General features: G+C 40.8%; 1 protein-coding gene across 2 annotated transcripts in view; it reads right to left on the minus strand.

Moving 5' to 3' along the window:
* ANO6 (anoctamin 6) overlaps window positions 1-13399 on the minus strand; it is a 202533-nt gene that overhangs the window by 67708 nt on the left and 121426 nt on the right. For both annotated transcript variants that reach the window (XM_030835326.3, XM_030835325.3), the window contains 4 exons: window positions 6903-6968; window positions 5827-6114; window positions 5491-5604; window positions 2442-2557 (listed from right to left, as the gene is read on the minus strand). In XM_030835326.3, the coding sequence (XP_030691186.1) occupies window positions 2442-2557; window positions 5491-5604; window positions 5827-6114; window positions 6903-6968 (584 nt within the window). The remainder of the gene's footprint in view (window positions 1-2441; window positions 2558-5490; window positions 5605-5826; window positions 6115-6902; window positions 6969-13399) is intronic.

The raw sequence follows: 13399 nt of genomic DNA on the forward strand, positions 1-13399 counted from the left end.
GAAAGAGTCCATTTTCCCTCTGCTAACCCCTGGGAACCAGCGATGAAGGTTTAACAGCCTGAGCGCTCAAGGGGTTACTAATGGGAAGCAACAAAGGGAACATGTGGACCAGGGACAGGGAATAGTTAAATGTATTTTAGCAAAAGATACTTAAAATCATGGGGATATTGTTTTCGTTACAGAATCCCTGCTCCCAAACAAAAACCCATAAAGAATGATTAAAAAGCCATCACACCTAACACCCTGCCATCACATGCTATAGGTTTAACATAAAACGAAAATAATGGAAGGGAACCCTCATATAAGTATCAACTTCAAATACTGACATGTGTACAAACATCCTCTTTCAAAATTTTATTCTACAGGATAACTCGAGTTAATGAGACACAGTGCCTCTTCATAATTCCGATCCAGCTAATAAATGAAGGAAGAAATTAGAGTATGACCAAATGAAATACGCAACGTTCATTAATGGCTGCTATCGTCACGAGAGAGACAAATGGACACTATGTACCTTTTGACAGAAGTACAAAACCCACACAAGTATTCTTGCACAAAGTCGAACCTCAATCAGATCAAACTTTTAGATGAGGATCAAATGACTTAACTAAAGCAAATACATAGGACAGAGAAACAAGTCTAACACCACAGGGGAGAATGAAATCAGCCAAATAGAGAATAGAGAAGCCCCTCAACAACTGCAAAGAAAACAAAAAGGAAACAGGAAAATTATAGATTAGAAGCCACTTGAGAGATATATTAGTTGCAACGTCTGGACCTTGTTTGGATCCTGATTACAACCAGAAAACTGTTAAAAAAAACACATATTTTTGTGATAATCAGGAAAACATGAATACTGATTATTTCATGACTTTAAACAAAAGGAGTACTCTGGTTGTATTTAAGAGACCTTGTCATTTTACTAACGAAATGTTACACTATTTGGAATCTTCTTCAAAATGATCCAGTAGGAGGTAGAGATAAACAAGAAATAACAGTGACTAGGAGTTTATAATGTTTGGAGCTGGGTGACAGACATAGTAGGCAGACTTGCTGTACTATTCTCTCTGCTTTTGTATATGTTTGAAATTTCCCTTAATAAAATGTAAAACAAAACGAAAATTCTTCAGTGTTTTAAAACTCTCACTTTTAAGGTTAAGAGGCTTTCCCCAAGTTCAGGTGGACGGGCACTGAGATTTCATAGAAAGAACAGGCACCTGGCTCCAGGGCCACCAGGGGCTACCTTGACCCTCCTCTTCTCCTCACCCTCCACATCCAACCCATAACCATGTCCTGTCAACCTGAATCCCCAAACGCTTCTACACCTGCTCCCACGATCTCTCATCTGGCTCATGCTACTAGCCTCCTACCGGCTCGCCCTGCTTCCTGCGCCCCCTGTAACCCAACCTCTACACTACCTTTGCAAAATGTAGGCGAGATAAAATTACTTGAATGCTTCAAATATTACAACAGCTTCTCACTGCACTTGTCTACACTCCTTTCCATGTTCCTGATACCCTTCTAACCTTGTGCCTCATCTTTCCCTTTCTCCTTAGCAATGGTTTTCACAATTTCCTCAAACTTGCCAAGTGTTTTTGTGCCTCGGGGCCACTGTACCAGCTGCCTCTCTTCCTAGAATGACTTTTTCCAGATCCTCAAAGTACTGGCTCCTTTTCAGTAGACAAATCTCAGCTCACATGCCACCTACTCAAAGATAACTTTCTAGATTCACTTCACTCCACCCCTCCCCATCTTATCACTGTGTTATTTTCTTCATTTCAATCAGAAATTTTGTTCACTTATTTGCTTATTTTTGTTTAGTTGTTCTTGATCTCTCTCCAGTAGCCTTGCCCAAACAACATAAGCTTCTGGAAAGTAGCCAACATTGGTGCTTTCAGAACACACATGCTGAACTAGACATTAAATTCATATGCTGATGGAAATGGTACCTAACAGCAGATACAGGAAAGCAGTGAAAATTGGTATCTCTTATCATACAGTTTAAGCTAAATCTAATATTTACTCCTGTTTAATGAAGAATTTGGCGGGTATTTGGTCCCAGTTCCTCAGAGGTAACCTCAAATGCCTTGGAATTTCCCAAGATAGGAATGACTTTGTTATTCATGGTGGACCCTAGATGGTCTGTGCCAATGAGATGACTCAGGATGGAGACTGGCCATGCCAGAAAGACCAACCATGTGATTGGAGCCATGTGATACTGCAGGACCAACAGGAGAAGAAGGGGCTGGAGACTGAGCCATGTGGGCAATGACTCAATCAATCATGCCTAGGTAATGAAGCCTCAATAAAAACTCTGGGCAATGAAGCTCAGGGCTGCAGGTGAACTCCACTGGTTAGCAGTACTCTTGGACGACTGCCACATTTAGAAGCCACGAGGGGAACCCTGAGCCCTTCTCATTGGAGTGCTCGCTACAACTCACCTGATAAGATCCAAGGGCTGCTTTTTGTACATGCTTCGAGGATGAGCCCATTCCCTGTACAGAAGGTAGCGTTCATTGGGGCAGCTGAGGTCCTCTGACGGACTGCTGAAGTTGCACTGGGAAGCAGAAGCAAACAAATGAGCATCACAATCACCACGTGTTCATGTGTTCTGTTGATTAAATGTGGTACTAACACTTCACAGTCATTTGTAAATAAGGGGTCTTTATTTGCTGGAAGGGATGAAAATACCATGTAATTTTTAGTAATTCTCAACCAGGGGTGATACTTACCCCTGGAGGACCATTTGCAAATGTGGGTGGAAAGGAATGCTTGGTTGTTAGAATCCCGGGGACCACCACCGGTATTTGGTGAGAGCCCTGAAGATGCTTAATGTCCTGTAAATGGGCCAGTCCTAAACAGTGAAAAACTGGGCTGCTTAAGGGCCCAAACTGCTACACTGGAGGAAGACCTGAGAGTCCAGCCCCTTCTTGGACACCTGGGGAAACCAGGGCCTTGGCTGGTTAGTGGCAGGGTCAATTCTAAAACCCAGGCTTTTTGCCCCGCAATTCAGCAGTTATTCTGTGACCACACATAGAATATAAACAACAAAAAAGCCTGACATGATGTTATACATTTAGCTTGTTCAAGAAACCAAACTTCCTGCTTCTGCTTAAATTCAACCTGACTCACTTTCCTTCCACCTGTACTAGAACCAGAAACACCTGCTCCCCCACTTTCTAGTTGGATGACCTTGTGAGAGTCATTTAGCCTCTCCATTCATCAATTTCCTCATCAATAAAATGGGGATCATAATAACAGCCACCTCATAGAGCTGTTAAGAGGATCAATTAATCCATGTCAATGTTACAATACTCCCTGGCATATAATAAGTACTATATATCTGTCAGCTATTTTCATAATTACTGACAGATGTTATTATCAACCAGAAAAGTATTAGTACTAAAGCCTTAACATGGGTCCTGACCTCCTCTTACTTCCTTTCCAAACACCACACAAGATCATTCCTTAGCCTGGACATGGGACTAGTGCAGTTACAAGAGGCTTTAGGGGAAAAGAACTGGGGTAGATGTCAACTGAATATTACAGAACCTTGGCATCCCATATTAATAATCATGATGGCTATTTGCAAGTGTCCCCAAAGTTCATGGCATGCTCTCATTGTTAATTTTGCTCGGGCACAAATATAAAGCATATGGACTGTAGGGCTGGACTGCTGTGTTGGGTGTCTTAGCCAGGAAGCTCAGCTTCTGCTTCTCCACCCAGCTCCCTGTTCTCTATTTATGCATGTGTATGAAGAAGCTATTTATTGTCCTAGTTTTATTATCTTATACAGTACATTTCAATATTGTCTTTATCTACAAATACATGAATTACACAGTAGCAATTATCAGTCTCAGTCTTTGCTTTTTTGGTCTTAGAGATTCAGATAAATTGACAGCGAATGTAACAGAGTAACAGTGCAATATAATATAGTATTTTATTTCAATGACAGAATTTATTTTAAAAGCTTAGATATAATATCCTTGCATTTATGGAATCATTAAGGGTCTAAAGCAGTCACATTTTAAAATTTTCATTTCATGAGTGATGTTACCAGCTAGAGAAGTGCTCCTGAATTTGAGGAGTTGCTGTCATCTCAGTACATAGTCCTTAAAAAATGTCAACACTCTGCTGTATCGCCATCGTGACAAGAACCCTGACAAGACGCTTGTTTAAAAGCCCTGTGATATTCCAGGGCACAGTTTCAAAATGGTATTTCAGAGGGAAAAAAGCCTGTATTACAGAAAATGACAAATGAAATGGTCTAACATGTATTTTTCTTACAAAGAACCAATACTTTTCTGGTTGATAATAATATCTGTCAGTAATTATGAAAATAGCTGACAGATAAATAGTACTTATTATATGCCAGGAACTGTTCTAACATTGACATGGATTAATTGACCCTCATAACCAGGGGTATCCAACCCCTGAGCCACGGACTGGTATCAGTCCATGGCCTGTTAGGAACCTGGCCGCACAGCAGGAGGTGAATGGCTGGCAGGTGAGCGAGCCAAGCTTCATCTGTATTTACAGCCACTCCCCATCGCTCGCATTACCGCCTGAGCTCCACCTCCTGTCAGATCAGCGGTGGAATTAGATTCTCATAGGAGCTCGAACCCTACCGTGAACTGCACATGCGAGGGATCTAGGTTGCGCGCTCCTTACGAGAATCTAATGCCTCATGATCTAAGGTGGAGCTGAGGCGGAGATACTAGCGCTGGGGAGCGGCTGCAAATACAGATTATCATTAGCAGAGAGGTTTGACTGCACAGAGACCATAATAAATCAATTGCTTGCAGACTCACAAAACCCTATTAGTGAGTGGCAAGTGAAAACAAGCTCAGGGCTCCCACTGATTCTGCATTATGGTGAGTTGTATAACTATTTTATTATGTATCACAATGTAATAATAATAGAAATAAAGTGCACAGTAAATGTAATGCCCTTGAATCATCCCTAAACCATCCCCGCCCCCCCATGCGTGTAAATATTGTCTTCCATGAAACCGGTCCCTGGTGCCAAAAAGGTTGGGGACCGCTACTCATAACAACTCTACGAGGTAGGTACCATTATTACCCCCATTTTATTGTTGAGGAAATTGACGAACAGAGAGGCTAAATGACTTTCACAAGATCATCCAGCTAGGACGTGGCACAGCAGGTAGTTCAGCCTGAGTGTATGCTCTTAACTGCTAATCTACACACTCCACACATTAACTATGGGTAAGCTACTGTTCATTCCTTTCTTTGTTCATTCATTCATTCATTGCCTCATTCATTCACTCATTTAAACTGAGGGGCTTCCCTGTGCCTGGGATTCAGCATTAAACAACACAACATGGTTCCTGCCCTAAATGAGCTTGTAGTCTTGCAATACGTTGTCTTCATTTTACCAAGGAAGAAACAAGGTCAAGAAGTTAGCCCTTCCCTACTAACACTGGAGTACACATTAGATATTTTATTTCATTTTTGCTGTTTGACTTACATCATGGAGAGGGAAAGCTGCCTTGTAGATCCCAGAGCTTACGAGTTTGTTAATCCCAAACTTTTTAACGTTGTCCCTTACTTGATACTTGATCCGAGAAAGAATGAAGTGAACCTAAAAAGATTCCAAAATAGAGTGGGCGTTTTATACAGTGTAACTAACCAATCACTGTTTACTATCCTAACAGGAATCTGTAGGCGTATTTCTTTTCTTTTCTTTCTTTTTTTTGGGGCAGCTTTTAGAAACCAAACCAAACCAGCCAAACTAAACCACTAATCATCCAACAGCAGGTTCTAAATCACCCAACAACAGCAGCTAAATTGGGTTTAGACTTACAATGCGGCTTCTGGTGGCTGGATTGAAGAATGTATCTCTATCTTGAATGTAAAAGTCATTCATGCGGTTCTTCTCAAATGGGGCAGTGAAAAACTCTTGCTCTGGCTTGATGATACTTTCATCCACTTGGAGGACTTTGGTAAACCAATTGAAATTATCGAAGGCTGAGGACCGGGTTTTCAGATCATTGGGTTTCAGAGGCAATTTGATGTGCATTATCTCAGCATACGTGCATAGCACTTCCCATGGAGCATGTACTTTTACAAATACAAGCTTGTCATCCAAAAGCTATATTGGAAGAATGAAAACACAAACCAGAAAACCAAACCAACTATTTTCACAGTTTTAAAACACAGATTTCTTTTTATGTTGCATAGTTCTTTCATAAAATTACCAATATTTTAGATGAAAAAAAGCAAACGTGTTAATTTTTAGTCCAAACTAGTTAAGTAAACATAAAAACACTAGTCACTGCAGTGTTATTGTAATAACAATTTTTTAAATTTCTTAAACCTAGAAGACTATTTATTATATATCTGTTCAATGTCATGTTACATGGCCATTAAAAAGAATTTAAAAGAATTATATTTATTGATATAGAAATGCATTTACTATATAATAAAGGGAAAAAAGCAAATTTAAAAATTGTGAAATAATAATTTTCCTTTCTGGAAGGAAAAAAAATATATACATCTGAGCAAAAAAATGTTTAGAAGAACTGTAAGATTATTTATGGATAATTAAGGTACAGATTCCACTATTCCTACATTTTCTATTTTTTTTTTTTTTTGGTAAACTACTGTTTGTATAATGAAAAAAATCTTCAGAAAGGTTCTTGAATAAATACATTTATATGGATTTATTATTACATTCTTTGGCTATTAAAAAAGATCTGCTGGCTTTTATGAGAAACAAATGTATATTCTATGATGCAGATTTTGATCGACTCCCTTCCCAGCTGACAGCTAAGGTACGGCTGGGGTTACACGTTTCGAATGCCATCCCAGCATCCCGAGTGACACGGGGGTTCCCAGCAGCAATGGGCAGCCAGCGGCTGGGAAGGGTCTGACACTTACCGATCTGGTTGCTTCTAGCTGCAGGCCGTCACAGATGAGGTTAGATTCATATGCTCGTCTTTTCCTCTGTCAAAAGGAATTGGAAAATACGTTAGGCCTTCAGTTTTACCAAGGGAACAAAAAAGTTGTTTGTTTGTTTTATAAAAAAATAAACAACAAACCCATTTGAACCCGATGAAGAGACACATTTGCTCAAAAGAGCACAGAAGCAGTGAAGGTGTTCTGGCTATTGGTGACTGTGGGTTAGGATTCCTCAGATGGAATGCTGTGGAGAATAACTGGATTCTCTCGGCACTCTGGAAGACCCTTGGTTGTCCCTGTGAGTTTATGGCCATTTGAGGTGCATAAAAGTCTCTGGCTTTGGCACAATTCCAAGGACCTTTTTTGGCTAATGCGAGGTTTTGCACACAAATAGAGTTTTTGGAGTCCCATTCACTGATGTCATTTACCAGAGTTACAGTCCAGATCTGACAGTGCATGTTATTAAAATTATGTTTCTATACCAGACATTCAAGCAGTTCAGTTTTGGATGTGTCTATTTCATCTTTGCATGCCTTGACCAAATTCAATTTTAAAAATACAGACAATTTCGGCAAAATGCAAATAAATTTTTCTCTCTGCAAGAATGAAATGTTTCTGAAGCTATAAAAAACACCTAAATCTACACAACTAATTAATTGATAATATATCTGTCCATATTGCATGACCATTTAAAAAGATACAGGATACACCTTATTTATTGATATTAAGTTCTATCTGGCTAGGCTTTTGCTAAGCTGTGTGCTAACTTGTAAGGGAAGCATGTAAAGGTAGAGACTCATTTGACCTTTGAAAAGAATGCTTTTGATGATGAAGGAGTTATGCTGCTTTACGAAAAGAAGAAAATGAGTGGACATAGAGCTTAACCACACAGGGTCTGAAACCAGCCTGCCTGGGTTCAAATGTGATGCCATTACCTATTAGTTCTTTGACCCCTGGCAGGAAACCTAAACTCCCTTGCCTCATTTTCCTCATCTGTAGAATGAAGAAAACTTCACTGGCTTTTTCTGAGGTTCTCATGAGGATTATATGATGTAAACCACATCAACTAGAATTTCCATCTTTAATAATCACAAGAGGTGAATTGGACCAATTCTCCCACTGAAGACAACTGAAAAAGCTGCATTAATTTCAGTTTTTAACTTCAGCATTCAACAAGATAGAGAAGAATTACTGGGTCATTGCCTAGGTAATCCAGTGGGTCAGACAGTCAGGGCACTCTGCCCAGGGAGCAACACTCAAGATTTGCCAACTGTGAATGGGCAGAGGGGGTGCTGAGCTGCTGTGCTACAGACAGTGCCTAGAACATGAAAAGCACCTAATAAATGTAAAGTAGGTGCTTATGTAGAAGGTCAAAGGTGAAAAAATACACCTAGCATTTGACTAAATGTGAGTCCCAGTGGAATTCCTAACATATTTTGTGGAAGTATTAGAAACAGAATATTGCTTTATTTTCATATGTTTAATGAATAGTTACATAGTATTTACTGTGCCAGACACTGTTCTAAGAGCTTTACAAATATAACAAACTTATTTGTTACAACTTGAGCACAGAAGAGTCACTTAGAGAAAAACCAGCAAGTGCTATAAATGAACAAGCCGAACTTGCCTAGAAAAGCCCAGTGAGATGAGAGCCAGGGCGCCTGGAGGTGCCACTTTCCCATTCTGTTCCCAGCAGGTGGCCGTCCACTCTGCCAGTCTCCCATCCCCCATCTCTGCAATCCACCCTGCTATGTTTCTCAGCCCTCTCCACCCCACCTCCACCATATCCCCAACGTCAAATGGGAAGCTGGTTCAGACCCACCTTGCTTTGTACCCAAGCAGTATTTCTTCACCTTAGACCCAAATCCTTATATTGTGATTCCTGCATGGCAGCCCAGTCCTTGTTCCTGATGGCTTCTTCCTTTACTACTGTGTAAAAGCTTTTCTGATCCTTCAAACAACGCTTGACAAAGTGCTTGGCACGAGTATATGCCCAATATGTGTTTGTTGAAAGAATATACTCAACAAACACGTATTAATTTGTTCTACAAACATTTCCTGGGAGTATCCTTCAAAGTGCTAAAGATTCAAAGAAGAATTTGAAAGTCCGCTGTAGAGGAACTACAGAGAAACTCAGCGTTCAGTGACCTAGAATTTCCCCAATACAGAAGGACTGGAACACGCATTCATGGGTCTACGGCACTGTAATGGACATCTGTCATTCTTTCTGGCCACTCAACATTTTAACTCCCAGCACAGTCCACGTCCCCTACAGCAGATAAAAACAGAAACACTCCCGTTCTTTGTCTCCTATGAAGTTCAGCTACTGGCACATGAGCTAGGCGCTATTAATCAGACCACCCACTCTAGACTCTGAGTCAGAAGCTAGAGATGCAAAGAAGTCAGGCCACGCAGAACCCGTTCTGGGGTAGCTGGGAGAGCGGATATCTGTTCCAGAGACAGCAGTGACAGAGGTTTTGGCAGGAGCTTTGGGGGAGCACTGCTGGTCAGTGGCGCCAGAAGCAGCTCTGGGCCCCGGGGAGCAACCACGCTTTCTCCCAGACCAGCTGTGTAGTGGGATTTGGGGCATTGCCTCTGGCAGTCTCGTCTCCAGGCTTGTTTGTCCAAGCCTTCCAATGAACCTGTGAGCCCCCTAACATTCTTCTGATTAACTCTTTGTCTGCTTAAATTAGAGCTCATTTCTGTTGCCAGTAAGAATCCTAAAGGAGTAACCACGAACTAGGGAACACTTGTTAGCCTAAAACCGAAATCACTGTGCAGTGGAGGGAGGGGTGTTCTGTGTAGACCGGACACTCTGACTTCCTCTCTTTCCAGGGAGATGACTCAGCCTGAGGCTGTACAAGGGGCAACCCAGATCATCTCACTAGCAGGTCATAAGGAGAATCCAACTGTCTTCTGTATCCTCTAGGAGTCAGGAATAATTTCAGTTAGGACGTGAAGGCTCAGACCCAAGGATTTTAGCTCTTATGAACAAACGTCCTCCTTCTAGTTAGAAGACTAGGAGAATCATTCAAAAGAGGGGCTTCTCCTGTGGCTTAATGGGTGTGTGAACAATGAAGTGCTGGTAACGAGAAACCACAAAACTGTGTTAACTGGCTTTACTGGAATTCCACGGTTCCCATCACAGGCTGCCATGAGGCACAGCTGTCTCCTTCCTTGCCCCCCTCCTCCACTGGGGAGCGGTTCCAAACTTTGAAGGTGCTCGTCGCATTCCACACCTCACTCCCAAACTCCGCAAGTGCCGTCGCCTCCTTCCTCAGACAAATGCAGCCGCTCACGCAAAGTCCTGCACATGCCTTTCTCTCTACCTCTCATAGGTAGACACCATCTCTCTTCCGGTGTCAGGAGATTACTCCCTTTTCCTATCCCTCCTGAGCTTGCTTCGGCAATATCTTTTCTTCTCTTCAGTCCTTTCTCCTCATTGCTCTTAGCCAACAAACACCTTAAATGTTTCCCATCTTTAAGAATATGAAATCCTGCCTCAGTCCTGGCTGCTCTTCAGTTACCATTGCCGCCCCTAGAGATGCCTGTCTTTTGATCTCGATATCCTTGGCGCTTAGAATGGGCCTAAAGTACAATAAACAGGCAATAAATGTCTGGTGAAAGAATGAGTAAGTTGAGTGGATGGTGGGTGGGTGGTTGCCTGTTATGTGGGGACTGACTGAAGAATACAGATCACTGCAGTGCAGCAACTGGGCTCCTCTTCCCTGAGGGACCCCCCCACCCCCAAGTGCTCCATGAACTTTTACTTACGGGCGTTATAGGACATGACAGAGAAGGACAGATACAGTTTAATTCTGGAATGTGCTAGCACCAGATAGCTCTGGGGCATCCAGAACAGGAAGAGGCTTCCTGACCCCTAGGAATCTGAATTATGAGATGACAAAGGGGGGCCAGTTCAGAGAACCTGGAAGGAACCGGCCCCGTGAGAGGTCAGTTCTGTCATCACACATACCGAACACAAACTACTCCTGTCTCGGCTGTATCAGCTGCATCAACCATGACCGTGACAAGCCACATAGTGCGAGTTAGACATAGTTCCTCCTCTGTGGGATTTCTAGTTGAGGTCATGACTCCTTATCACCTTCACAGGACTCTATCCTCTCGATTTTAGTCTACCAGTTGCCCCTTAGCTCTTGTAGTACTGGTCTTCCTTTTACGCCTGGGCATAATGGTTAAGATTCCGAGCGAAAATTCAAATCCTGGTTCTGCCATTTGCTAGCTCTGTGATGTTGGGCAAATAAACTCTGCAGGTATCAGTGGCTTCATCTCAAAGGTGGTAAAGGAAATAGCTTCATCTTGAGGTTTTTTTTTTTTTTTAAGGATTAAATGTGATCATGGGTATAAAGTCCTCAGCATGAGGCTTGACACACAAGCTCTGTAGACATGTCAGCCAACATTACCTTCTTTCTCTGCTTTCAAATACGCTCAACCTCCTTTATTCCTTAAAAAAAAAAAAAATCCTCTCTACCTTGTAAGCCTTAGAGGCTCACCTCTTTTAATATCAAACATCAGAACAAAAATAAGCAACCCCAATCACTTGGTTTCCACAATGTGCACCCAGTGACATCTTAATCCCTCTAGTGGGATACCAGTGACACCATTTTACCAGAACTCCAGGAAATGGATCTTAAATATGAGTCATTTAGCCCTCCCTCTTATTGACTCTTTATACCACTACATTGTCCTGGTCCTCAGACTACTTTCTTTGATATCTGATGGATGTATATCCTTTTCATTCTCTGGAGAAAGAATTAATATTGTTAAAATGGTCATATTACTCAAAGCAATCTACGGACTTAAGGCAATCCCTATCAAAATATCCATGACATTTTTCACAGAACTAGAACAAATAATTCTGAAATTTATATGGAACCACAAAAGACCCAGAATTGCCAAAGCAATCCTGAGAAAAAAGAATGAGGTAAAGCTGGAGGTATAACCCTTCCAGACTTCAGACTATGCTACAAAGCTACAGTAATCAACACAACAAGGTATTGGCTCAGAAAAAGACACACAGATCAATGGAACAGAATAGAGAACCCAGAAATAAACCCATGAACTTATGGTCAATTAATCTATGACAAAGAAGGCAAGAATATACAATGGAGAAGACAGTGTCTTCAACAACTGGTGCTGGGAAAGCTGGACAGCTAAAGGTAAAACAATGAAATTAGAACATCCCCTCATACCATACACAAAAATAAACTCAAAATGGTTTAAAGACCTAAATATAAGATATGACACCAAACTCCTATAAGTGAATATAGGCAAAACATTCTTGGACATAAATCACAGCAATATCTTCTTAGATCAGTCTCCCAAGGCAAAAGAAATGAAAGCAAAAATAAACAAATAGGACCCAATCAAACTTAAAAGCTTTTGTACAGCAAATGACACATCAGTGAAAGGAGAAGACAACCTATGGAATGGGAGGAAATATTTGCAAACAATGAGACAAACAAGGGGCTAATATCCGAAATATATAAACAGCTCATACAACTCAATATCAAAAAAAGAAAAAAACAAACAACCTGATTTAAAAATGGGCAGAAGACCTGAACAGACATTTTTGCAAAGAAGATATACAGATGGCTAACAGGCACATGAAAAGATGCTCAACATCACTAATTATTAGAGAAATGCAAATCAAAACCACAATGAGATATTATCTCACACCTGTCAGAATGGCTATCATTAAAAAGTCAACAAATAACAAATGCTGGCAAGGATGTGGAGAAAAGGAAACCCTTGTACACTGCTGGTAGGAATGTAAATTGGTGCAGCCACTAGGGAAGCCAATATAGAGTTTCCTCAAAAAACTAAAAATACAACTGCTATATTATCCAGCAATTCCACTCCTGGGTATATACTGGGAAAAAACAAAAACTCTGAAAAGATTCATGCACCCCAGTGTTCATAGCAGCACTGTTTATAATAGCCAAGACATGGAAGCAACCCAACGACTAGCTTAAAGAAGACGTGATACATACACAGACGCATGCACACACACACGATGGAATATTACTCAGCCATAAAAAGAATGAAATACTGCTATTTGCAGCAACATGAATGGACAATAATCTCAGCAACAGAGATTATTAGGCTTAGTGAAATAAGATACACAGAGAAAGACAAATACTATATGATAGCATTTATATGTGGAATCTAAAATATAATACAAATGAATGTATATACAAAACAGAAACAGATTATTTTTTTCAAATTGTTGGATATTTAGGTTGTTTCTAATTTTTCACAATTATGAAGGTGCATGTAATTTTAATTTCTTTAATAGGTACTGCTGTACTGCCACAGAGAAAAGTTGTACTAATTTATCCTATTTTAGTTCTTATTTGGTTCTTTACAAAGAACTCCTGCAAAATTTACCTGGTATCTCTCAATAATTGGTAGACCTTGGAGTTGGTTTATAATGCCCTCTATTTTACTACTAA

This window comes from Globicephala melas, chromosome 10 (assembly GCF_963455315.2).
Source record: "Globicephala melas chromosome 10, mGloMel1.2, whole genome shotgun sequence".
NCBI lineage: Eukaryota > Metazoa > Chordata > Mammalia > Artiodactyla > Delphinidae > Globicephala > Globicephala melas.